The sequence below is a fragment of the Platichthys flesus genome, chromosome 2 (genome assembly GCF_949316205.1).
Source record: "Platichthys flesus chromosome 2, fPlaFle2.1, whole genome shotgun sequence".
NCBI classification, from domain to species: domain Eukaryota; kingdom Metazoa; phylum Chordata; class Actinopteri; order Pleuronectiformes; family Pleuronectidae; genus Platichthys; species Platichthys flesus.
Window position 1 is genome coordinate 24,068,480 of NC_084946.1, and position 26,879 is coordinate 24,095,358.

At 43.5% G+C, this 26,879-nt stretch overlaps 2 protein-coding genes and 1 long non-coding RNA gene across 4 annotated transcripts in view; 2 read left to right on the plus strand and 1 right to left on the minus strand.

The window, feature by feature from the left end:
• Positions 1–490: 490 nt before the first annotated feature.
• On the plus strand, positions 491–16,692 carry lrig2 (leucine-rich repeats and immunoglobulin-like domains 2). Its single transcript, XM_062407209.1, has 18 exons — positions 491–1,445; positions 2,369–2,443; positions 2,733–2,867; positions 3,348–3,491; positions 3,679–3,822; positions 3,986–4,129; positions 4,386–4,529; positions 6,180–6,260; positions 6,599–6,670; positions 6,886–6,954; positions 9,125–9,288; positions 9,495–9,806; positions 10,041–10,322; positions 10,739–11,179; positions 11,350–11,502; positions 12,019–12,159; positions 13,141–13,410; positions 13,730–16,692. Exons 1-18 carry the CDS (start codon positions 1,258–1,260, stop codon positions 13,960–13,962), a joined length of 3,192 nt encoding a protein of 1,063 aa, XP_062263193.1. The 5' UTR covers positions 491–1,257; the 3' UTR covers positions 13,963–16,692.
• Positions 13,323–20,213, minus strand: LOC133970414 (uncharacterized). Its single transcript, XR_009924296.1, has 3 exons — positions 20,078–20,213; positions 19,926–19,962; positions 13,323–13,417 (listed from the first exon to the last, which is right to left on the minus strand). It is a non-coding gene; the product is annotated as an uncharacterized LOC133970414 (long non-coding RNA).
• Positions 20,214–20,216: 3 nt separating this feature from the next.
• The window catches only part of LOC133970389 (membrane-associated guanylate kinase, WW and PDZ domain-containing protein 3), a 130,254-nt gene continuing 123,591 nt past the window's right edge, over positions 20,217–26,879 (plus strand). For both annotated transcript variants that reach the window (XM_062407191.1, XM_062407199.1), the window contains exon 1: positions 20,217–21,103. In XM_062407191.1, coding sequence (XP_062263175.1) covers positions 20,797–21,103 — 307 coding nt within the window. In that variant the 5' untranslated portion in view covers positions 20,217–20,796. The remainder of the gene's footprint in view (positions 21,104–26,879) is intronic.

Below are 26,879 nucleotides of genomic sequence, written 5' to 3' on the forward strand. Positions count from 1 at the left end.
GTGCTTTTTAAATGTTGAATCAGCCAATGTGGCATGACAAGGCTGATTTGTTCATCACTCTCCACTGGGTTTGCTGCTGTGATGAGTTGAAGTTATGTAATACTTCAACTTCAACTACTTACACCGCTGAAGAAGAATGTCAGATGGCTTCTGCATTTATAACTAATTATCTGGCCCTCTCCAGTGGTGAGGTCCGTCATCAATATTATTGTTCTATTCATCTTAATGTGGAGCATATTCAAGTATAAAGTTTTATAAATTACCAAAAACTTTGAGAGAAAGGACGTGGTGTTTGAGCACAGGAGGTCTGGTTGGACTTGGAATTTATTTGTATAGTTCATGATAACACTCAGAGCATAAACAACAATTCAAAAACACATCAGCAAGCATACAAATAAATTATATATTGTAAGCTTTAAAAAACACAATGGAAGTCGTTTAAAACCTCGATTTATATAACAGCTTGTACAGCTCCTCCCCTCTGTCAAAAGGTGAACTGTGAAAAACATGAGCCCCAATATTTCTCTCAACACCAAAAACTAATCGTATACCCATATTTATTTACTTTAGTCATGTTCCTACCTTTGCCTTTGCAAACAACACTAACCACAAGGACGTGAACAACATTTTAAAACTGCAGCTGCTCGGGAAAAACTTTCTGCTGTGGAAAGTGGCCCCACATAAAAACACATTGGAGCGAGGTCAAATCAAATCACTGCAAATGTTTGACAGGCCCGACTACTGGCCAATGGGATAGGTGTAAACATGCTACCGGGGGCGGGATCTAAGGTATCCCAGTATCCTCCACTCCAGGTGCTTTGTTGTTCTTGTGGGACAGAAAGACGCAGGAAATACTCGTGAATTATCCGTGATTCGCACGGGTTAAGTGGGGATAACGTTTCCCCGGGTTAATTCAGTCTGAACCAGGTCAAAGTGCGGGGTTAAAGCGATGTCATGCGGGGGAAACACGCGTATTTGTGGAACTGAGCAGTGAGTTAGCATTAGCTTCCTCCCCGCGGAGAGAGAGGGTGTCCGGACTGGAGCGGAAGAGGAGAAACCCACCGGGATGCCTCACGCAAGTTGGGGGAAACTGTGTTTCACCGTCCCTCCCGGACTCCCTGGACTTTAAACACGGAGGATGAGCCGGTGCCGCTGATACAGGAACTACAAGAAGCGTTCGGCGGCGGTCCTTTGGCTGTGAAACGTGCCACTTTAGCGAGTTAGCCACGTAGCCTCCCGGCAGGAAGACGCTTTAAAATGGCGGAGGGTTGGCCCGTTGCTTCGGCCCTTGTCCTCACGCTGCTCGGCCTGGCTGCCTGGGCCCTCGAGGCTTGTCCGGCTCCATGCTCGTGTTCCAACGGGCCAGACGGGTCCCGGGTCATGGACTGTAACAGGAAGAGGCTGTCGGCGGCTCCTCTGGACCCAGAAGACGGGATAACACAAGTGTAAGTGAGCTAGCACTGAATGCACTGCTTTGATTTGTTGCTGCAGCGTTACACACCAACACACACCGTTTACATCTTAATATTCGACTTTTGACCTTCACTCTATTCGATGTTATTCATTTAATTTGCTCTTTGGGACATATGGTAATTGTAGATTGTTTTATTATGATTTTAAAAGAATGATAATCAAACTCACTTCACAAGTCACAGTGAAACCACCTAATAGTCTTTAAACTCAGTATTTTAGGTACTGCTAGTTCATCTAAATCAGTCAAAACAACTGCAGTTATTTTTTGGATAGCACAGGTTTTATTATTCTGTTTTATTACACACATGTTGAGTCCTGGTTTGTGCTGCTGTTCTTTTTATTACTTTTAATTACAATATTTAATCATCATGTTTATATTGCCCCTTTGACCTTCCCTTCATGTGTAAATGATCTACAGTGTTTTTCTTATAATGAATTAAAAAGAATGATGATCAAATCCAAGCTCACTTAACCAGTCATAATGAAACAAGTTACTTTATAACTGGGATATTAACCTAATAGTCTTTAGACTCAGTCACCAGTTAGTGGTTTTATACTCTTCTTTATGAGCAGAGACGGACAAACACCGTTTATAATAAACTGATAAACGGAAGAAATATTTGTATAAACCAGAGGTGGATCAATTATGTGTCTTACCTGTTCACTGTACTCGCACAATACAGAGGCTATATAACAATATATATTTTTATTTACAATGCTATTGATAAAAATGATATCACAATAGTTGCTGATCTTGTTTTATGGTCCAGCCCAAGTATAAAGGAACAATTTGTTGTTATTTTGAGAAGGAGATATTTATTTTTGTAATTTGACCGCTGCGATTTATGTAAACATTCGTCACCTAATGTCCCTTTTCCGCTGCTTGTCATTTCAGCACCATGAATCACAACGAGCTGACTGCTCTTCCGTTTCTTGGAGATGTTTCCTCAAACATCACCTCGCTGTCATTGTAAGTACACGCTCCCCTTCTGGGTTTCCTGTTATTTCAAAATATTCCCCCATTTAAGACACAAACACTCTTGACGTATACATGATTCAGCATGTATCAATAGGTACAAATATGGCATTTAACACTGACTCTGAGGCTCAGATGTCTTTTAATGTGTCGTAGACAAATGTACTAATGCAAAACACTTGACTTTTTTCTTGACTTTGAGTAAACCATCACTATAGCATGCCATAGTAATCAGTAACATTCTGATTGTGAAGACTAATAAGTTTTTTATTTTATGATTCAGAGTCCACAATCGGATCTCGGAGCTGTCGATGCACCAGCTGCAGCCCTACATCTCCCTGGAGACGCTGGACCTTACGTCCAACTCTATCTCTGAGCTCAAAGCTGGATCCTTCCCCTTCATGCAGCTGAAATATCTGTAAGTACTCGATCCTCATCTCAGTTATCTTCAATAATTATATGATCAACAAAGTTAAAATTAATTGATTCGTAAAATCAGTTGACAATACAATGAAAGTGAAACGATAACACTAGTGAGTGTTAACCATGTGTAACACATCTCCGAAGGCTGCACATAGTTCTTTGTGTTACTTGCTAGTAACTAAAGGTCTAAGAAGGAAGAATGGGCTGAAGACTCTGTATAATACAACAGTATGATGATGTAGCATTTATGGCTGTTCTAGGTATTAAAGCAGAGCAGTACTGCACAGACTATTCAATTTCAAATAGGTCACAACACTAAAGACATCTTGTATTGGTTAGTTTGCCATTGATAATGAAGCATCCTGTTGTTGACAAACAGACTTTGTTGGCCTCCTCTTGTGGATATTCACACGTACAGTTGAGGCAAACGTTATGTTCCTGACTAATTTTCGATCCAATGTTTCTGCTCTTTTAGGAATTTGAGTAATAACAAGATCAGTGTCCTCGAGCCCGGTTGCTTTGAAAACATCTCCAGCTCCCTGCTGGTGCTGAAGCTGAACAGGAACAGATTGGCTCTGCTGCCATCCAAAGTCTTCAGACTCCCTCAACTTCAGTTCCTGTAAGTATTGTATGATTTTGTTTATGATGCCACAGTAAAATCAGTGGAGACAAGCCAATAATTAAGCTGCTGATAGTTGACAGACATATCTGTGGGTTATAATTCAGTTTTTAACAATTCCTTCTGGGCAGAATTTAGGGTGAATCTTATTATGAATGTTGCATTTACCCTCTTGTGTTTTTCATAGTGAAATGAAGCGTAACAGGATCAAGATAGTGGACAGCCTCACATTCAAAGGGATGGACTCACTGAAGTCACTGAAGATGCAGAGGAATGGCATCACTAAGCTCATGGATGGAGCCTTTTTTGGACTTAACAACATCGAAGAACTGTAAGTAAAGTGTTAAAGACTCTCCTTTAAAATGACTTTCAACATTGTGTTCATCAGTGATAAAGACTTAAAACATCTGGAATTGTCTCTGAAGAAATTAAACAATTTATCTCAGAACAATTATTCAGTTAACGTCATTATGTTTTTTTGATTTGTGTCTCAGAGAACTGGAGCACAACAACCTAACGGAGGTCAACAAAGGTTGGCTGTATGGCCTGCGCATGCTGCGTATCCTGCGGGTCAGCCAAAATGCAGTCAGCATCATCCGACCAGATGCCTGGGAATTCTGCCAAAAGCTTGAGGAACTGTAAGTGTGTTTGCTTCACAGCTAAAATCCTCATACAGAGTCTCCACTTTCGTACATTAGCCCAGACCTCTGAGATTCATTCTGAATGCTCAGAGGCCTTACTCTTATTCTGCTGCAGTTTTGAGACGTATCTGGAGCTGATTTCCTTGTGCAGAACCGTTTTTTTAATGCTGACACACATTAGCATGTAAGAATGGTGTCGACTGGAGGGAAGGCTTGAACTAATCCTTATCATATTTGTCCTTGTTTTCTGCAGAGACTTGTCCTTTAATCATTTGACTCGACTGGAGGAGACGGCTTTTGTGGGATTAGGTTTCTTGGAGAGCCTGAACCTGGGAGACAACTCCATCAGCCATTTGGGAGAGGGAGTGTTCAGTGGTCTGTCAAGTCTGCGTACACTGTGAGTTCTCTGCCTGTTTAAAATATCTCCTCTTTGATCTTAGAAGTGTAATGACGTTTACTTTTCAAAATATAACCAAGTCCTGACATGTTCTTGGCTCTGTGCATTCTCGTGAAGGCCGCTGACAAAAGTAGGTCTGCTTGATTCACCCCTCGTGTCTAGGTCTAGTCCTGTCTTGAATATGTTTCCTAAGTACTCCTAAGTAGTTTAGAGAAATAACATTAGAAATCGTGTGTGTCTTTATCCTCAGATATAGTCTTTGTTGAGTTCTGATTCTGTCTGTTTGTTTTCCTGTTGAGACTTAGATCAAACCACCCAATGTGTAGCACCATAGTAGTATCCTGTTCTCTTGGTTAGCCTAACCCTCTGTCCTGCCATCCACTGTGCGGATCATGCAAATGTCACATGAGTCTCAATGTGAACTCTCTACAAGACAGCTCAGTTTTACATTAATGAGAACTTTACCATGCCCATACAATTGGGAGACCTTCATGGATAGGAAAGTGGTCTCAGACATTTGAACCCCACTGTATAAAATATCTGAGATGCAGTGAGTCTGTGTCATCCGTGTAAAACCTGTGTAGGTTGTGTAGGTTTAGGTTGCTGTGGTGCTTTGTCAGGCTTGAGAAAGAAGACAAGTCTCTACACTTTAGCTGAGGCAAGAGGCCAAGAGATGAAGGGTTGTTAATACTTTGGCAGCGTGGGAAGAGCTTGACTTTTTTCATATTTCATCACGCAGCTATAAATGATGTCAACAGCGCCTTTCTTTAAATAACTCAGCGGCTCTGGCTTTTGTCGGGGGAGAGATAGTGATCGTTTTTTTCTTTAGGGTGTGAAAATAAGTTAATATTATGCACTCTTCTATTTATTAAATTAATGGGAGTTATGCGTTACACTCCTTCTGTATTTATGAACCCCATAATAGTGCAGCAAAAAATTTAAGACATGGTTCAAAGTCGGCTGCATTTACCTATTTCGACTTGTAAAAATAAATGTGCTGTTCCAAAGTACTGCACAATCATTTAAATGTCATATTTAAATACATACTTTTATACATATTTACCCGTGTATTTAATCTAAATATATTTTTCACCCATTACCTCACTTTTTTCTGGATTCCCCAGACCCGATGCCAGACTCTGCATTAGTTTATAATCCCCAACAGACATTTCAAGATTCTTTGTTGCAGCCTTGTATTCTTCACCAGTCAAACTAGTTCCAGGTGCAAGTTGAGAACTTTTGAATCTTAAGCCTCTGAGCTGAAACCAGAAAGGAGTCATATTTGGGAGGTTGCCCGTCCTCTGAGCTTTCATGGGAGAGTTCCGAGGTTCTTTCAGAGGTGGCTGGGCATGAGGAAAGAGAAACAAAAGAGCCTGTGACCCGTCCTGTAAACACAAGGTTTCCAGTAAACCTGTGAACTGTAGCATTGCTAAACAGAGCCAATTAATTCCTCCTCATCTGAGCAGCAGGGGCAGCCAACTGTGACACTCTGTGGAAGCATGGTGTCTCAAATAGTTATTCTCCCGACTGAGAATCACAGCCACTGACAACCACAGCGGAGGATGGAGAGTCTCTGTGGTGTTTGCGGGAAAAAGCTTCAGATGTTCAGTTCGTGTGGAGTTTAAGATCGAATGTCTCTTTGTTTTCCAGAGATATCCGCAATAATGAAATCTCGTGGGCCATCGAAGACTCCATTGGCGTATTTAATGGAATGAAGAAGCTGAACACACTGTGAGTAAAAAACGATTTTGCAGATAAATATATAGATATGAGTGAATAGATTTAATTTCATACATCAATTGATGACTGTGAAATATGATTCATTTATTGAGATACAGCATTGTTCTGGTGTTGATTGTTAATTGATGAGCTGAACCTTTATTTTCATAGATATGCTTGACTCTGAATTTTAAGTTTTGTTTTACTGTTGCTCAAGTTTATTCTGACTTGTATTAAAAAGCTGCTCACATGTCCAAATTTAGCTGCAGCAATAGTTACTGACACACTGGTTCCACTGTGCAATAAAATATTACCCAGGAGCATCAATATGAAATATTTTCCTCTTCCAGAATCCTACAGCGGAACAAAATCAAATCAATCACGAGGAAAGCATTCGAGGGCCTGGAGGAGCTGGAGCACCTGTGAGTTAAACCACTGCACCAATCCTTTTTCTCCACACAGCCACACGTCCGTCTCAGGAGGATCTGTTGTTGTTGTTGTTGTTGAATGATTAAAGCTAGCAAAGGGCTTTTATTACCACGGTGCTGTTGTTGCCTTATGCCCGTGAAATGGGACGCCAGTCTGATCAAATCACATTGTAGGTGAGTCTAATCCATATTCCTGTCCCCCTCTGCAGGGACCTGAGCAAGAACGGCATCATGTCGATCCACCCGGAGGCGTTGTCCCACATGAAGCTCAAAGTGTTGTGAGTAGATGCTAAACTAAGCACATTTTTCCCCTTTGAACCCTAACCCTATGAATTAGTAAAAGGGGAGAATAACTTTACTTCCTTAACTGTTAAGACATTTGTTGTCTTACCAAAACCCACACATTTATTGGCTGTCATATTTCTAATGCAGCCTTCAAGTTGTAGCAACCTCTTACTTGTGAAAAGTTGCTGGAAATGTCAAGTCTCTTGACTTTTAAAATTTTTAATCAGCCTGTCTTAGGAGTGTCTCTCAAGCAGCGGTTAACGAAATGCACCAGCAGCTGTCAAACCCGGAATAAGGGTCTCGACAGCAGTCATATCCTCATGTGATTAATTACTCTGCAGCTTTAATAGACTATGGCACCATTTGCCTGGCAAGTGTATAAATTAGCTTTGACAGGGAACTAAGCCAGAGGAGCATAATGGCAACACCCATGTAATTGAAGTGTATTTTAGGACAAAGTGTGGTAACACAGCCTCCTAGAGGCTTTTGTGTCTATGAATTTAGATGTTGATCATGGAAACTAGGTGTTGATTTCTGTAAGGGTCGTTTCTTTCATAAATCTTGTTCATACCTTGAATAAGTCAGAAAGTGTTTGAATGCCCCTAAACTTTAGTGTTGTGATTTTCTGCTCAGGATGGATTTGATTGCAGCCTCCTTCGTTTGCTTTATAATTATAAGTTGTATAAGAAAACACAGCTTGATATTGATATATAGAGTAGAGCAGTGATTCTCAAATGGGGGTACGCGTACCCCTGGGGGTACTTGAAGGTACTCCAGGGGGTACTTGAGATTTTGTTTTTATATATTTAAAATTAGCATCCATTCAAAAATCCTTGAAAAATTGTTATTTAACAAACATTCAATAAAATATAAGTGTAAGTTCATGAACTAAATTTTATATTCAGTAGGCTTTTCAATTTAATTATCCTGAAAAAACAGAGTCTCCCCCATACCGATGGTTTGACCCAACCTGGCACAAGCCACCTGTCATCACCTGTCATCACCTGCCTTGAAAACTTCAACAATGGAGTCGAGTTGAAGTGCAGCAGCAATGCTGCTGAAACACGGAGGGACAAGTACCAAAGAAGGCGAAACCAGAGCAGAGAGCCTTCCCTAAACAACACCGTGAGAGCTAGTGCCTCTTCGGAGGGGCGCTAAAACGTAAAAGTTTTCTGTTGTGAAGTTAATGATTCATAACAAGAAGTCCGCGTCTCTACCGGTACCCTTTCAAAATAAAAGCATGTAATACAAAAGCCGAAATGAAATTGTATGACCTTAAAGCGAGCAAATATTTCACAATAAAATAACAGAAAGACACTTCAACAATATTAACAATAACATAGATTGGGTTATTTACACTTTTTGTTTTTTCTGTGGGGAGAGATTAGCCAACAGTGGCATTAAGCCACCACATCTTCAGCGGTATCTCCAGACAAAACATGAAAGTCATGTTGGTAAGCCACCTGAGTTTTTTAAGAGGAAACTTTCTGAATTCAGGTCATCTCAAGACACGATGCGAAAAGCCTCCCAGAAGCAAGCGGAAACAAGCTACCTGTCAGTAATCTTTTTGATCCTTAAAGAAGATATTTTAAGATGATAAATATTGAAAAAATATGTTTTGAGCTAATCTTTTATTTAAAACTGAGTTAATGATTTATTTTTTTGGAAGAAGTGTTTAGCTATAATTAATTTCATGAGTTCAGTTTGAGAACATATCTTTATTATGATCCCAAAAGAGGTCACTTTAAGTTGATAATTATTTTGATGTGCACAAATCTTTATTTATATTGAGATAATAATAGTTATTTTTTATATCTTTTTATTTCGAAATAGTTCAAGAGAGACCACTAAAAATGAGCAATGTTATGGACATTGACGGAGTTTTAAAATGCTTTGCGCTGGTTAGGGGGTACTCGGCAGAATTTTTTCTTCGAAGGGGGTACGTCACTGAAAAAAGGTTGAGAACCACTGGAGTAGAGAACAGATCTGTCTAATCAAGGTCATTTAAATCTTAATTTCGAAGGTCTTAATGCAAATTTGCCTTTAGAGATTAAACCATAAATCCCTTTATGGAAACCTCACATTTATATCAATGTGTTTAATTGTTTCTCTATTGTGATAATCCCAACTAATCTTTCTCTCATTCATCTCATGTTTTCTCAGTATACTGAACACAAGCAGCTTGCTGTGTGACTGCCACATGCAGTGGTTGGGGCCCTGGCTCACAGACAGTCTGTTCCAGCAGTCTGTCTCTGCTGTCTGTGCTCATCCGGCCAGTCTACTTGGTCGCAGCGTCCTGACCATCAGCCCGGAAGAGTTTGTTTGTGGTCAGTCTCGGTCTGATATCTTTTATTTGCTCTCAGTCTGATCCAGTTTCATAAACTTCAACTTCTTAAAAAAACATCGAGATAGATTCTGCAATGTTGTCAAAGTTGTATTTGTGTACTTTTCAAAAAAATAAATAGATTTTCTGACGTTAAGATAAAAACTGACAGAATGTAACACTCTCTTTTATGTCCCTGCCCCTCCACAGATGATTTTCCCAAACCTCACATAACAACTCACCCGGAGACGTCGGTGGCACTGCGGGGGAACAATGTGACTTTGAGCTGCGTTGCCACCAGCAGCAGTGATTTACCGATGACCACAGCTTGGAGGAAGGACGGGGAGGTGCTGTATGATGCAGAAGTCCAAAACTACGCCCGGTTTCAGGAGGGAGAGCTCATCTACACCACGATGCTCCACGTCCTTAACGTCAACTTTACTGACGAGGGGCGCTACCAGTGTGTGGTCTCAAATCACTTCGGCTCCAACTACTCCAACAGGGCCAAGCTTACTGTCAATGGTGAGTCTCTTTTCAAAAGAAAGTGATTGATGACACTGCCAGTGATTAGTGTTTCTCTTGTTCTTCACCCTTTTCCTCTAGGCTTTAAAGTGATATTGTTGACAGCATAGTATCTCTTGCATCTGTGCTTAGAGGACAATCCTGTATTTTTAAGATAGCAGATCCACACGATTGTTGCGGCCATTGTTTGATCTGACATCGATATATCTCTGCTTCTCTCTCCCCCTCTCTCAGAGCTACCATCTTTTCTGAAGACTCCCATGGACCTGACTATCAGGACAGGGACAATGGCCAGGCTGGAGTGCGCTGCCGAAGGTCATCCATCACCCCAGATTGCTTGGCAGAAGGACGGAGGCACAGACTTTCCTGCCGCTCGAGAGCGAAGGATGCACGTGATGCCGGATGATGACATCTTCTTCATCGCGGATGTGAAGACCGAAGACATGGGAGTTTACAGCTGCACGGCTCAGAATGCAGCTGGTAGCCTGTCGGCCAACGCCACTCTCACCGTCTTGGGTGAGTCACCTATCTAATAAGCAGAGCCTGTTACAGGTGTTTTACCACTGGGTCATTTCAGCTGAGTCACTCTGCCCTAGCGGGCTCCTTGTTTGAGTCTATCATCATTACCTTCTTATTTATATTCACACCACAACAGTTTTTACTAGTGACAATATAAATACAAACGTTGTGATGTCTTGACCCTGGAAACTATTTAAATATGGAAAGGAGTGACACAACAACAAACTTTATATGATCACATTCTTTAATGAATGGGCTTCAGCTACAAACGGGTGTATAAACATGTTTGTTATTGTAAAATATATTCTTAATAATAACGAGTCTGACCTCACACACATCTGTGCAGACAGTGTGACACACATGCCGCTGGAATAATCCTTTAAAAAAACAACAATAAACCTGTTCTCCTCCAGAAACTCCATCCTTCATGCGGCCGCTGGAAGACAGGACCGTGGCTCGTGGTGAAACTGCCGTGCTTCAGTGTATAGCTGGAGGCAGCCCCGCCCCTCGTCTCAACTGGACCAAAGATGACGGACCCCTGGTTCTGACAGAGCGCCACTTCTTCGCCGCCGCCAACCAGCTACTCATTATTGTAGACGCCGGTCCTGCCGATGCGGGGAAATACACCTGCATCATGTCAAATACTCTGGGAACGGAGCGCGGCCACATCTACCTCGGTGTCTCGCCGTCGCCGAACTGCGAAACGGGTGCAGGGTACGACCAGGACGGCTGGACCACCGTGGGCATCGTGGTGATCGTGGTGGTGTGCTGTGTGGTCGGAACCTCACTAGTCTGGGTCATTGTGATCTATCACATGCGCAGAAAGAGCGAGGACTACAGTATTTCAAATACAGGTCAGCAATTTAGACATATTAACCTTAATATATCAAACAAATGCATTTTATCTAAAGAGCACTGATTGGAAAGCATGAAATGTGTGTGTGGGGAAATCACTTTGATGTGAGACGACAGCTTTCCTCAGCTCTCGATGCCTTGAAACAAAATGTGCCTCTGTCTCTGTCAGATGAATTGAATTTGCCGGCAGACATCCCCAGCTACCTGTCCTCTCAGGGAACTCTGTCAGAGCCGCAGGAAGGATACAGTAACTCTGAAGCTGGCAGCCACCAACAACTCATGCCTCCTCTCTCCAATGGATACGTCCATAAAGGGACAGATGGTGAGTTATATTTGACATGTTTGGTTTAGCATCTGGATATATATAAACATGTTCTAAGCATACAATAAACTAACTGGTGCTTTAAAACTTGCTACTATAATCGCAGAATTGCCATTTAGTAAGAGAGAACACTTCTCTTCAGAGTTAGTGGATAAGTTCATACTGCACAAAAAGTAAAGTTAAAGTCCCTTTTACAATCCCTTTAATACTTGTATGAAGATTTTTCCCGTTGGGTTATATCAATATTTTGTTCACAAAAAAGGTGAAACCCTTTGATATTACAAAGATTACACAATTATTGCGTGGTGACAAGAAAATGAAATGCACAGTGATACACCGCCTCATTGCCTGCCTGTCATGCGAATACATTTCAAACATCTTTTAATTATGTACAGTTTTTCTGAGCCAAAGATTTCAGATGCCTCCTCGCTCATTAGGTGCTTGTGTCTGTTTTTGTGTTTTGGATCAAATCCCTGCTGAAACGAGACCCATGACTAATTATCACCAATGTCTCAGGTGTGTGTTATGGAGACACGAGCAGTGAGGTGGAAGCGGAGGGGAGCGGCGTGCTGCACTGCCGGGTCGGCTCTCTGTTCACTGGCCGCAGCAGTTTCCACCCTGGGGATCCCCGTGAGGGACTAGCTGGAGTCCCCACAGGTTAGTGTCAACGTGATGATGTGGGTTTTTCCTCGGCGTTGGTAGCAGCCACGAGCAGAAGCATTATGTGCTGGGTTTTGTGTTTGTCCATTGACATGAACACAATAGTAAATAACTGCTTTGAGAGATTTGCCACAGACGTTACATAATTCCCACTAGAATTGGAGATATAAATACATCTTTATTTTGATAAACGAATGTTTGCCCAAAGTACAAATATTTAAGATTGTCTTAAAGGCTTTAGAAAGATAATCCTGCTGGTTGTTTTTTCACCAGGTCCCAGTGTAACAGTCTTTATTTTTATTTCATGTGCACAGTTTGCATTAAATAAATGTTTTACTTGGATTACTTTAAGCAAATATGTGGCTAGTTTTAAACTAAGAATAAAGCCATGATCACCAACCCCTGCCAACTATAGTAACTAAGGATCTTCAAAATGTACCTGAGACAGGATGACCTGTCCACTGCTTCACCAGATGTGGTGCTAACATCTCAGACCTCAACTATCCCACCCATATCCTAAAATATGTCCAGAACCAGTTCCAACAGCTTCTGTGTGACAAGACGTAACTTCATAGAACCTCCTCTGGTTTTGTTTAGTGAGGAAGACCAGATCTTCATCACAGAATGATGTTGAATCATCTCTCTCTCTGAAGAATGAGCTGTTGTTTTTACTTTTATTGCAACTGGTATGAAAAGTTTGGATGTGAAATATCCTCAGAGTGTGTAAAGGCCATAAAACAATGATTAAATGACTTCTAATGAAATCCCAAACAATGTTTTGAAAACTGAAATGGTTTTCAGTCCTGAAACAAATGAGTACTGTTAGTTGTTGTCAGAACAATTATTAGTAATGAGTTCATTAATCTGAGTGGACTTGAGAGGCCATTTTGCAGCCACCATCAATCAAACTGATTAATTATTCTAATGGTGCTGCAGTTTTGAAAACAACTCACTGTTTGTTGCCACTTTCTTTGACAGGCGGTGCAGGTCAGCTGGTCATCTGCTCCGACTGCTACGACAACGCCAACATCTATTCCCGCACACGGGAGTACTGCCCGTACGCCTACCTGGGAGAGGACGACCCGCTGGACAAAGCTCTACCAGGCCTGAAGGAGAACTTCATCGAGCACGGCCAGCATGTGGACACGGCTCTGGAGAACCTCATCAGCAACCAGGACACGTCCCTCTTCCTCACGTCACATGACAAAAGGTCGAGCAGCCACACTCCCCCGCAGCACTACGCTAATGGTGAGACCTGGAAACAGAAATTCCTTTTCTACATTTCTAGAGCGGTGAACATTTGGGGTAAAATATTGAATTCATACCATCATGCAAAATATTGGGAAAAGAAAAGCAGTAAGTGTAAAAAACAATACTCCTCAAAATCAGGAGAAATATTCAAATTGCTGATTTAATCCAACCAACACTTTAAAATCTGAAAATCCTCATATTTCAGAAACTTCAGTTTTGTATCAATTAATTTCTGCTTTTACAAATAGTATGTGGTGGAGAATCTGTCTGTGCACGTTAAGTGTCGCCCTCTAACATCTGAGTCTCATCTTTGCAGATTCCCTCAGCAGGTCGTTCTGGGGAGACGGGGAAGATCTGTCCTCCAAACCTCGTCCCGGAGCGTCCCAGCACCCAGTGACTGTTCACAGGACCCCTCCCCTGGCGTCCACTGCAGAAGGGGCAGAGGGGCACATTGAGGCAGAGGCGGACTACTTCCCTATCCAATGCACACAGGACCACAGAAGTGCCTCTAATAGGACTAACCCTCAGGAGCACCCTGCTCCCACATAGGTCCTCACAGTCCATGTTCCACCTCTGACTCCTTGTTGCTGCACCCCTCCCCCCTCCTGTTCACCCACTACCTCCAAAGAGACTCCTCACATTCTGCCAAAGATGCTCTCTTGTATGTTTACATTCCTCTTTCACTCAAGAGGACACGCTAACGTTCTCCTCTGTGGAACGACTGCTGTGTCAGGCTGGAGAAATGGACCGGTGATTAAAGTGACCTCCTCCTCGACACCTCCACCTCTGCAGGGCTCTTATCCCCCCACGTCCTCCGCCACTCCTCTTTTCTCTCTCCACAGAGAGAAAGCTATGAATGTATGCTTTAAAGAGCCATGTTGGATGGGATTGTCCCTGCTGCTGCTGCTGAGGGGCTGAAATGGTTTGTTTCATCATTCCTGGTACTGACACCACATGACTGAACTAGACATTACAAACCATCTCTTTCCAACTCGGAGGGGAGGGGGGTTTAAATGGGGGACTATTGTAGCTCCCTCACCAGCAGATTGTGGTGGTTAATATAGGGAAGAACCTCAAAAGCATATGTACCACATTCCCACAGCTTTTCTGTCTGTAAACTATGCTATCTAGTATCCTGTTATGCAAATTCCAGAGACAGTTGAACACCAAACGTGGTGTATATTATGAATATATATGAATATATCCTATATCATCTTTATCTGATCTTGTTTTTTCGTCCTGTGTCAAACACAATCACTTCGTATCAGTTTGCTGGCTATTTTTTCTCGCGGTTGTCTCCTCGATGGCCTTATGTTTAACAAGGATGCTCAGTAACCTCATCAGGTGACATTATGGTTTGTAAACTGGAAGCACTGAATCGTTTTCCCCTTCTTCTCATGTCTTACAGGCACTTAATGCAATGGAGGTACAGTTTTAAACGGAATACATGCAGTTAGCCTGGAGACTAAACCAATCAGCGAGCTTATGTTTGTTTGCTCTTGCAAATCGGTCCATCCCCAACCGCCTGTCTGCTCAGACAGAATTCCTCCGACCTGCTGAGGTCGTTTAAATCCATGATCACGACTCTATTAAACAGAACTGGACATTTTCTCTAAAAGAAAACCTGCACTTAGGCTTCATCCATACGTGATACGTCTGCCGTCCACACTCCAGAGGCCTTTGTTAATATAAACATACAACTAAATGTATTAAGAGGTTCCAGACCCATTTGTAAATGCAGATCGGTGAGATAGTGTCAGGCTAACACGCCATGTTACTCTGTTAGGTTTCATCTCCACCATTTTTTCCCACAAAGTCCATGATCCTTACGCAGAAATTGATTAAGCCTTAAGTTTTCACCTGGGACTGAAATATGAGAATGTATTGTATTATTTTATACTTGTATGTATGTATGTATGTATGTATGTGTACATAAGGTTATGGTCCATGGCCTATAAGTCCATTTGCAGAGAGGTTTGAGATGTAAGCTGCAGTAACTCTTTTAACATTAAGCCTTTATTGTCCCGGCGCTGTCCAAATGTTTTTAAATGTTACCACACACTTCAGTCAGAAATTGTTTTTTATTTCCTCAACTGAGACTCTCAGTTCAATTATCAAACAGCCTTCAAACTCAGCAATACCTTTTCCAAATGTCTGCCTTCGCTTCTGAGGATGTGAAAATGAAAATGCCTTTGCTGTAAAAGAATGTGGACGTGTTTCAACAGGTTTTTTATCTCTGGTTCTCCTTAGAAATCCTCCTGTACTGTTGTAGCTCGGCAAAGCTCCGATCTCATTGGCTTTGTTTGTAACTGGCCTTGAAAACCTGCCTGTATGTGCTCTAGATATTCAGTCTGCAGTTTATTAGGTACATCTAGAAATACATGATTCAGTTTAATCCAACAGTGATGCAGTAAATGATACGTCTGACAACCTGTATTTTCTAGGTTTTTTTAAATTATTTCCATTTGTTGATAATCATGACTGCTACATTCTGCTCTTCTAGTTGTGACCAAGGAATGATTTCACCATTCACATCTCCTCCCTCTATAATGGGATATGGTACTCTGATTGGTTTATTGCATGTTACACTTAAAAAGACTAAGTACAAACTCTTTAAACCATGCAACTGTTGAATCCTTTTTTTAACACTTAAGCTTGGAAAAGAAGCAAAAAGCTTCATCACACTTTCTGCTTCTCTCTGGTTTGTGCAGACGTTTATTTCATGTCATTCTAGCAAACTTTTTTTCTTATTTTTGTCAATTTGCTAGAATCGGAACATCCCGTGCCTGTTTCTTCAAACGCCAGAAAACGAATTATCTTTCCTGACTCTCCTGAGTTCCTTTTGTACTCGACACACTCTCTGTTTCTGTGGAAGCAGGTATCTGATGGTTCTTTATGTCATTCTGGCTTATACCTCTGATCAGTTTCATGCCCCTTGAAAAAGTTAAAAAAGGAAACTTGCAGTGGCATGTCACCGTAATGGAGTTCCATGTCCCGGGGGGGAAATACATCAATTCAGTATTTATTATTTTCTGCCGACCCACTGAACACAATGTGCATTTATAATGTCTTACTCTCTGAAACGTCCTTTATGACTTTATACCAAAGTTTAGCAGTAACTGCTCTGGCAATATCCAATGCTGCTTTTTTGTATTGTTGAAGTTTTTCATTTTGTTTAGTATTTTTGGACCTTATTTACCTGTACATTCTGTAAAGCATGTCTAAAGAGACTTTTTGTTACATAGCCATTACTCTAACATTAAACATGAATTCTGATAATTTGGTTTGGATCTGTATTGTCTGTCCCAACACGTTGAAATAGGATTGAGACTGAGTTGTTTGTTGAGTCGCCCTGTCAGTAAAATATCAGACCAGACTCGTTCTGAAAACTCGAACAGACACAAGTTGGACATTTCTTGGTTGAAAATGTCAAAAATGTTTGCTTATAATTATAGTCAGACTTGACAGATCGTTGGAAGGCAGAAAGAAAAATTAGAGAAAGTGTTCCTGCAGGTTTTGATATTGGTTGCATGTGATTCCAGACACAAGGCTCTAAACCAAAATATGATTTCTCTACAGTGCGTGGAACGATTTAAAAGGCCAAGCCATCTGTAATCTGGATTTAGTCATGTGAAGCCAACGCAAAGCCGGCTAATATCAGTCTAAAAAGCTGTGGGTCCATCATCACTCTTGACAAGAGGAGATGGAACTAATTTTCCTGCCGGTGTTGCGGCGGCAGATCCAGAGGCGTCGTGTTTACAGGTTGTCAGAATGTGTGGTCGTCCATTGGAACATGACGACCTCAAGTAAATTATGAATTTATATTTTATATCCAAAAGGTCAAATAACTATTCAACACATGGAGAACAAAACAAAGGACAGCTTTAAAAATTAGGCTGAGAAAGAGAAAAGATTGTTCACCAATTTAAATATATTAAAGTCCCGTTAGTAACACACACATGAATTATGTTTGTTTAGATCAAGTTAACAAGTTATGTTTGTAAAATTGATAACTTTATTTGTCTGTGTGACCAATTAAAGTAATTCTTTACTCAAAGGGCCAAACTAACAAAGTATTTGACTTAAAGTATTACAACTGTTTTAAGAAAACCCATGACTTAATCCCTTAATCTTGTTTTTATTAACCAAAACCTACATTTTTAAATGAACTGAGACCCCACCCATGTTGTTCACCATCTGATAAACATCAACTTTGGAGAAGAAGTCATTCCCTGTGGTCAGAGGTGTTTTTTGTGTATTAACCCACATCACTAAACAAGTAGACTTCCCCACCTTCAGTATTAAAGATGTATCTTCGTAGCTGGTAGAGCTGCGTGTGCTTTTACTTTGAAAATATAAACAAAGAGATAATTCTATAAACCAGTTGAATGAATCAAATCGTGATAAACGAGCTCTGTGACCAGGTTGAATAGAAGTTTTAAAATCTATAATATTGTATCGAATCGCTATCTGTTCACTTTTTTGGGCCTTTTCTCCAAATCCAACCCTCCACTTCCTGCCTCAAGCTCAAGTGCCCCCCCGACTCGTCCTAAACACACTCCAGTGGACAACAAGTGGCACTCAGGTTGTGTGAGCCGCTCTGGAGAAAAACGCCATCAGAGATTACATGGGAGCTGCAGCACAAGGAGCAGCCAACAGGAAGAAAACATATCAGGGAAATTGTCAGGAAGATGGTCTCCATTTATCCTTTGTCATTTAGAGGAGCCACTGAAGATCAAGTAGAGGGTAGTGGATACCGAGCCGGTGCAGAGCTGACAACCAGACGAGGGGGAACATCTCCATCTATACAGCACTTCTTCTCTCAGACGTCATTCACACACTGGGGCAAATTGGGGGTTCAGTATCCGGCCCGTGGACACTTCAACGTGTGGATTGGAGGATCAAACCAACAACCTTCTGGCTAGCGGACAGCTCGCTCCAACTCCTGAACCACAGCTGGTATCATTAATGGATTTCAACCTGACCTAGAACGGCACATACCTCCACCTCGCGTAAGGCCCAGCGTCACTTTAATTTCAATCAAGCTGCACCACCGACAATCCCCTGAATATACAGTCCCATAAATGTGCCTGATCTGTTTTCATCAAAGGGTCCATGAATTATTCTCTGAGAAATCTGTGAAAATGTCAAAACACGCTCTGTCTCACTATGTCAAAGTGAGTGGGGGAAAATTCCTGGATTCGCCCTCTGTTCAGAATCTGCACAAAAATGTAATGGATTCTTTGAAACCCACATCCTTCCACCTAGTTCAGTGGGATCTGTCCAGAGTTCTTTGTCTAATGTTGCTGACAAACAAACAAACAAACAGACAGGGGGTGAAAACAATAATATTCTTGAAGCATGAATAAATCTGTAAATATTTCACATTGTCTTTAAGCTTCATTTCAGGTGTATATCAATCAGTGGCCCGGGTCATCCACAGAATAAGTCATTATTAAAAATGACTGTGGCACTAAAGTTTTAACTTTAACTTTAAATTCAGAAAAGGAAACAAAAAACTGTTCTTTGATTTCACATAAACGTTGAGTTGCATTATAGTTAAAATCAGTAAAGTATTGGTCTTCAGTGGTTCATTTAAAAGAAGCTCATTCGACACTTGACAGGACTTGACACTGACTCCAGAGATGCTGCCCTGATGTGTGAGCTGATGTTTCCTCTCGTAGTTGACGTTGTTACTCAGACATCACTTCTTAACAATCAACAACTTGGACATTACAGTTTGTTTTTACTGGCTCTGTTGTAAGACGTGAGCTTTAGTGATGATCTATCTCGTGTAGAAATAAAGACCAGACTAATTATCCAAATCCTCAAATTATCAAAATCCACCAAACTGAACCGGGGAGGTTTTGTTTGGCTAGGTGGAGCTGTGTGTCATTAATACTGTACTGTGACACAGGATGAGTTATCCCTGGAGATACAGCGACATTTACCAAATCAAATGAACTTTCTCTTCGGGTTTGCGTCATCGTCATTTCTATTAAGTTTCAGTAACAAATATAAACAACAGAAAACAGAGGATCTGTTCCAGCTCGTGCAGTTTGACACCTGTGCACGTTATGTATGAGCTCTCAGGAGCGGAGAGGAGTGAGCGCAGGAGGAAAAGGTCAGATCTACTGCTGCAGACCCGCTCATGCATGGTCACTGCGCTCGTGCACAGGAATTAAGGAAACGACGTGAAACTGGAAAACAAAGCTGTTTGAAGAGACGATTAAATCTATTAAACCCGTGTCTAATCATGCATGGGTGCATGCAGTGGAGCATAAGGAAGGTAAAAGACCTTAGGGAGGGCTGAACGGTGTGGAGTGCTCTGCTATCTTCAGTAGGTGGCGCTGTGGAGGCATCACCTGCCCCCCCCCCCCCCCATTCCCCCTCCTCCCCCAAAGATTAATACTGACATCACTTTACAAATTAAGAGTCTTAATTAGTTGTAATTTTGTTTTGCACGCTTAATATCAGGATTACATGCTCCGGGTGGTTTTAGTTGCACTCACGTGTTCCTCTGGGTCCGTGACACGCGCAGGAGTAGATCTGTAAATAGCAGGTAAACATTTATGTTGTTTTTTTCATGCAGGAGCTGAGATGGAGATCAGGTGTATGATTCGGTAAGGTTGCGTTTTATTTCATATTTAGTACCACAGCTCACCGGAGGATGGAGCTCGCACGAGGCGGCTGGAGGACGCTGCTGCGTCGCCGCTGTCGCTGTGCGTAAAGGGGGCGTTCCGGAGCCGGGGCACGTCTCCGTTGGCGGTACCAGGTGTGTTCAAACCTGTGGCAGCCGGACCGCCGCGGACCTTCCCTCCGCTCAGTCATCGCCTCATCACGGGCTGGAGCTCAGCTGCACGAGCCGCCTCCCGGTGAACGCTCGCCGCTTCCGCCGCCGCCGCCGCCGCCGCCCACAGGTATGAGGGGATCTCTCGTTGACGCACCACATTTCAACGACGGACAGCTCTCAGTGTAGCGCACACTCGTGTTTACATCCCGGGTTTGGCTACCGGGCGACGGGAGACGGGAGCCAGACGCACGGATATGGTTCCAGCGCACGGAACCTGTGATTGTTGGTCCATTTTCTAATCCCACCGCGGTGTGTTGCTTTACGCACGGGGTGCGCGTGGAATTACTGCAGCCGCGGCGACCGCGCGCGCACCGGAGCACAAGCCCGTGGGATGACAGACCTCGGCGGCGTGTGGACGAGTGAGAAGCAGCCTCATTGACGCCAGGACGATGAGATCCCCGGCAGCTCGGGAGGGAAACACCGGAGGGTTTATCAGGCCGCGTCTCCCCGCGCTCGTCTAACCACAGCACACGGAGGCGACTGTTCCCACTGAGATCGTTCGTCTGTTGAGCAACCGAAAGGGAGAAACCATGTCCCGGACACTGAAGAAGAAGAAACACTGGTCCGGTAAAGTGGTGGAGTGCGCGGTGTCATGGGGGAACCTCGGAGACTTCGGCTCCGTGGTGGAGGTTCTCGGGGGCGCGGAGATGGGACAGTTCCCGCACCTGGGCCAGATGAAGCTGGACGTGCTGGTGTGCCACGTCGGGAAGCTGCCGTACTACGGGGACGTGCTGCTGGAGGTGAACGGGACGCCCGTCAGTGGACTTACAAACCGCGACACCCTGGCTGTCATCCGCCACTTTCGGGAGCCGATTCGCCTGAAGACCGTCAAACCAGGTGAGTCCACCCCCCCCCCCCCCCCCCGCTGTGCGTCTCTGTTCCCAACGCTGCGGTTACTGGGGTGTTACTGATGTTTCTGTGACACCCGAGCTGTGTTTGTCAGATGAGGGTTTTGATTTGTGGCATCCTGGCAACACAGAAACCCTCAGGATTGTACACACAAACACACACACACACATTAGTGCAGGGAACAGTTCCCATCTCTGATCACAAGTCAAATTAAGTTAAATGTGCCAAAAATCATGATAAATTGTAGTAAACATAGATTTTTCATTTCCTTATATAACTTGCATCAGTTTTACGTTTTCCTGTGAGGTGCATGTTGATTAAATCATCACCAAGTCTGAGTCTAGGTGTCCTGGCACTGTGTCCTCCACCTAAAGGACGCCCAAGACCCCCACAGCCACGCTCCAACTGTCCCATAACAACTAATTGCCCACCGCTTTTTTTTTATACAGGGGGATCAAATAGTGATAATGGTAATAATGGCATGTAGCCCAGCAGGAGCCTACTAGGCTAAGTGCACTTACATGCATAGAAATAAGGCCTAATTACATCCTCCATTATTCAGGCTGTTCTTGCTGCCCATTGGCCACAGCCTGCGAGAGTGGTTTCTCTGTGTTGCATCCCGTTGTCCCATCATTCCGCATCCAGCTCTCAAGAGGATGCCGGCTGCAACTTCCAGACACTGATAATGAGGTCTAATAGCTGTAATGGCTCGGCGAGGCTGCTGCCTGTGCTGCACCGAGGGCTTTAGTGGCACTGGAGTGAAAGTTGTGTGTGTTTATGAGCTTTGGAGATGATTATTGCTTTCTTGCCTTTCGTCTGCCGGAGCTGGAATCTCTGAACAACAACTGAGACTGTTCAAAAGGTTACATCATCAGGAGCAGCAGCTGAGTCCCATAGGACCGCAGGCCAGGATCCCTGAAGATCAGCTGTGTCTGTGCACACCCTTACTTAGAGTGTGAATGTGAGTGTGTGTATGTATGTGTGTGTGTGTGTGTGTGTGTGTGTGTGTGGGTGGTCATTGCTACTAGTTTACCTCCATCTCTAATCAATATTTTATCGATTTATTTTTCTTTCTTTTATCAACCAACCAAAAAATGATTGGCCTCCTGAGTCCAGTGCCGATCAGGGTCCAAACACGTGAAGGTGTGTGTGTGTGTGTGTGTGTGTGTGTGTGTGTGTGTGTGTGTGTTTCATTCCTTTACACACCCCCGGAGCACCTAACACCGCGCTCTCTGCCCCACTAACCAAGGATGATTAATAAAGGGCAGGGGGAGAGAGGGATGGAGGGAGAGAGGCAGGGGGAAACAGAGAGATGCATGGGGAGAAAGAAACATTGAGGCCTGACTCTGGCTCCAGGCTCGACTCCCACGCGATGCTGTTGTGTTTGTGCTCTTTAAAGCTCACAGGGAGATAATATGTGGCAGAGAAGGCAAAAGATTCCTCAGCACCCTTCTCCTTCTTTTCTCCACTGTCACTCTCAGCAGTCTGGCTCCAGCCTCCGTCAGTCGGATGAAAGGTTGCACCAGCGTGGATCAGCTCTTTAATGTAGTGTGTGTGTGTGTGTGTGTGTGTGTGTGTGTGTGTGTGTGTGTGTGTGTGCAGGAAGGCCTCACAAAGCCGCCCTCCCTCTGGCATCAGTGTACAGATGGGGTTGTTATATTGTGTGATTACCTATCCTGCTCGGGTGCACATCTGCGACGTGTGTATACATTCCTGTGTGGTTGCCTCATGTTTAATTCACACCTCTTGCATAATTGAGTTAGTGAGTGGATTTTCGCAGTGGGCCAAGGGGATCAGCTGTTACCAGGAAGCCCGTGATGACGCGATGGCGGGCGGGCGGGCGGGCAGCCTTAGAGGACGTGTCTCTCTCTCTCTCTCTCTCTCTCTCTCTCGCTCTGTCTTCCAGATGTTTCCTCCCCTGTTCCCCCTCCCAAGATCCTCTCGTGCCCGGCCTGTCTTGCCCTAAGGAGCTGGTGCCACGCTGCTGCTGCTGACTGTTGGGGGGGCGGAGCTTTAGGGGGGGGGGGCAGAGCGTGCACGGATGCAAAATGCAGAGATGGGGATTCGAGGGGAGGATGGAGATGGAGACAGGATGCGAGATTGCAAGTCTCTATGGAGACTATTATCCATCTCAGTCATTGATCGAAAATGGAATGTGAGCTGAAGGAGTTGCACACGGAGCTACACACACACACTTCTCCATAGTTTCATCATGTAGTGTCGAGGGCTTGCCAAGACACCCCTCTCTCACATGCGTGCGTACATGCGCGCTCACATCCATACGCTCTCTCTGCTTTGAGATGAAGTTTCACATTAAGCCTGACAATGTACGGTTGGGGTGGATGTGCCCACGGTATCTTTGATTGAGCCCGGAGAAGCCTCTATTTGCAGCTCAGTGCTCGGAGCTGGAGTCTATTTTCTGCTGGTTTCCCCGGCTAAGGATCAGAGGAGACGTGTGTTGAGAAGCCGGATGAATGGCATCGCAGAATTCCTTCTCCTGCACAGCTACTTTCCACTGTGCCTCCATTATACAGCACAATAATGAAGGCTGCCTGCTTCATGATTGCAGCGCGATCACAACACACATACAACCTGTAGCCTCTTATCTGCAGCTGAATGGATGATGACTCTGACATCGAATGAATCATTTCGTTGTGATTTTTTTACTTGACTGATATTAGCTTCAGTGAATGTGCTGCACAACGGACGCACACAACTTCTACAGCGGTTTGTGTCTTTTCTGCTAGTACTCCTAGATCTCTGGATCTCGAGAACATCTCATCTCATCAGCTTCTCACTTTGCATGTGAAACGTTAAGGGCCAGAAGAAGTGCAGGATCCATTTTGGGGCGATGTAATATGTACTATATTAATAATGTTTGAAGAAACGGGCGACCAGGGCTCTGTGATAGAGATGTCTGGGACCAATCACTGCAAGAGATGATGTTGATCACGGATTCAGTTCTGTGCCAATGTCTGAGTCGAGCAGTTATATCAAAACAGTTTGAGTTTTGATATAATCACAAACCTGATTATTAAAGTCATGAAGTCACACAGATCTTTAAATAAAAATTATATTTAACTGTAACACTGAGAATCCTTTAGGAGACATTTTTTTCTATTTTATCTTTATTGATCTTAATGGTTGTTAATCGCTGGTGTGAAAACACATTATCTGCAGATTGCTTCTTTAAGCTACTGAGTTTAATTCAGTTCAGAATTACCTTTTGAATTTAAAGGGTAAAGAACTTGAGTTTGAGCTGCACTGAATTCTGCTCCTCACATTCAGAGTCACATCCGGATTTACCTGCTTCCGCTCACTCACCCTCACATTTCCATAACCTGCTGATCAGGCCAATCGAGAAGAATACATGGTGACATGAGCCCCTAAGCCCCATGTATCAAACTGCAATAGCCAGTGTGGGTTAATCACATTAATGCACCTGTCATATCAGGAAGTGCCTCTCACTGGAATCATCCACTCGACGGGCAACGCTTTGTCACTGCAGAGATTTGCAGTCGGTAGCAAAAAAAGAAAGGAAGAAGAAGAAGAAGAAGAAGAAGAAGGGGATTGAGAGAGAGAATCCAGCACCCCCGAGAGGCCGGTCAAACAACTGGAGACATCTGTTCTCCTCGCCTCGGAGAAGCTTCTGACAATCTGCTGAGTGAAGGAGGAGAGTCGGACGATCCCAACACAGCCAAACCAAAGCTGAACGAGCTCGGTCTTATATCTCCTTTTAGAATTAGCAGGTGTACAGAGTTTATAAATAGAGGTGGTTGAGTCCGTTCCCATTGTTTGGAAAGGAGCTGGCCGTTCAGCAAAGCTCTCACGCCTCGCCGTCTTTCAATAAACATTAAGTACGCAAATGTTCATGGTTATTAACGTGCCAACTCGTGCAGCGTCAGTGATCAGGCTGCCAAAACAATGAGGAAGAAATCCGCGTGTTCACCCAGGTGTCCTGTTTCCATCGCTGCCGATTTAAAAAACAGGCGATTTCTGCAGAGTCACTTCGAAGTTTTTCTTAAATTCCAATTGTCGTTTATGTTTTGTGCTTCTTCTTCTTCCTCAGCGACCCTAATGATCTGCAGTCGGATCAGTGACTGGTGCTAACGCGGCTTCTTCTGCTCGTCTTTGAGGTTTTAACTGCACAGTGGCTCAGTGTGCGTGTTCCTGTTTGTGGCCTGCAGCTGTTCGGATGCTGCTTTCTAGGCCGGTCGTCTCTCGGAAGAAGTAAAATATTCTTTCTGTCACCGGTGCCAACTGGTGCAGATTAATACGGTCCCTTTAAAGAAACATCTACTCTAGCTGGTGGTGAACTCGTGTTGGACTCATTAAAATAAAAAAATAAAATGCAGGTAATGCAGAATGTAAAGCAGAAACTTGAAACTCCCCAGCTCCTATGGAAGAGCTTATGGTTTTATGCAGGTCTCAGCCCATTAACTGCAGATATGCACTGTCTATATGGCTGCTGACCATTTTCTAAAGCACGCCGTAGTGTTTGAGCTGAAATATGTGTTTTTTTGACTCTCCTACCTTCCAGGGATCCGCTGTCCTCAGTTCATTTCACTACAACATGAAAACCGCTCAGCAGAAACTCTCATTTAGGGTGATTCATCAGATAGGGACACCGTTCCTGCTTTTTCTTATGGAGGAGGTTACCATCGTGTGGTCCTGCTGTTTCCCACTAACAGCTGCACCTCCACACAACGGCAACACAACTTTAACAACAACGAGAGCAGACACCGTCTCCGCAGGCTGATTTCTCATTCTGCTCTTCTGGAATGACCGTCCACCTGGAAACCACAAATTCAAAAAGTCAGAGAGAATACTGAAGTTTAATATTTGCAGATATGTGCTAAGAAGCTGGACAAAACAACTCGATGAGTTTGTGGAGCTGCCGTGGAGGCGGAGAGGAAAAGATGAACTAAGTCGTCTCTTTGCATCCTGTGGGAGACGTGATCGTCTGCAACAGAAGTTTATCTTAATCCATCTGATAAACATTGAGACGTTTCAAAAGGACAAACATGATCCTCATTGTTCCTCTAGACTCAGTGGATCAGCAGTGTTTACACGAGTCCCCCTAACGAAGGCACCATGGATGTCTCTAAGGACGTTCTGTCCATCACACACGTCAGTTGAGACATTTCATCATGAACCAACGCTGGTGACTGACAGTTATTTCCACCCAGAGAGCCAGGCACTGAAATATAGTAAGTGCTTTATCCATTTTTATATCTAATAGCTTTAGATAACATCCATCCGTCCCCCTGAGGGTCAGCGGTGGCCTTGAGCGGCTCCGTGCTGCCGCTGGGCGAGAGGCTGGAGAGGTCGTTGGTGTATCACAGGGTCGACCAACAAATAAATAACAATCCAGGAGAGCCTGTTGAACTTATCTAAGAGTGCCTCCTTTTTTTAATATATATATATATATTAAAAAAGACAACAGAGCAATTCAAAAAAAGCCATCGGCAGCCTGACGCAGTTAAAAACCGCTCTACAGCTGGTTTCCTGTCGTCCCCCAGTGACGCGGAGAGTGATTAAAACCAAGGAACAGTTTCACTTCCTGCAGCACATGAAGCAAACTAAATCACAGAGTAAAAATAGAAACAAAACAAACTGGAAGAAATGCGGTTGACCTAGTTCAGGCGATGTGGTTGTGGAGAGTTTTTCAAAAAGCACGACTCGATTAGCCAAACGTGAAGGACGGGTCAGCTGGTCTGGGGCCTGTATTCAGACCTGTTCATTAATATCCAGATGAAAAAAT

What these genes read in the sequence shown, in the direction of transcription:
- lrig2 (XM_062407209.1), top strand. Translation starts at nt 1,258, where the DNA reads ATGGCGGAGGGTTGGCCCGTTGCTTCGGCCCTTGTCCTCACGCTGCTC. An exon ending in CTTAACAACATCGAAGAACT is followed by an intron (nt 3,823 to 3,985) that starts GTAAGTAAAGTG and finishes TTTGTGTCTCAG; the next exon opens with AGAACTGGAGCACAACAACC. An exon ending in CTACAGTATTTCAAATACAG is followed by an intron (nt 11,180 to 11,349) that starts GTCAGCAATTTA and finishes TGTCTCTGTCAG; the next exon opens with ATGAATTGAATTTGCCGGCA.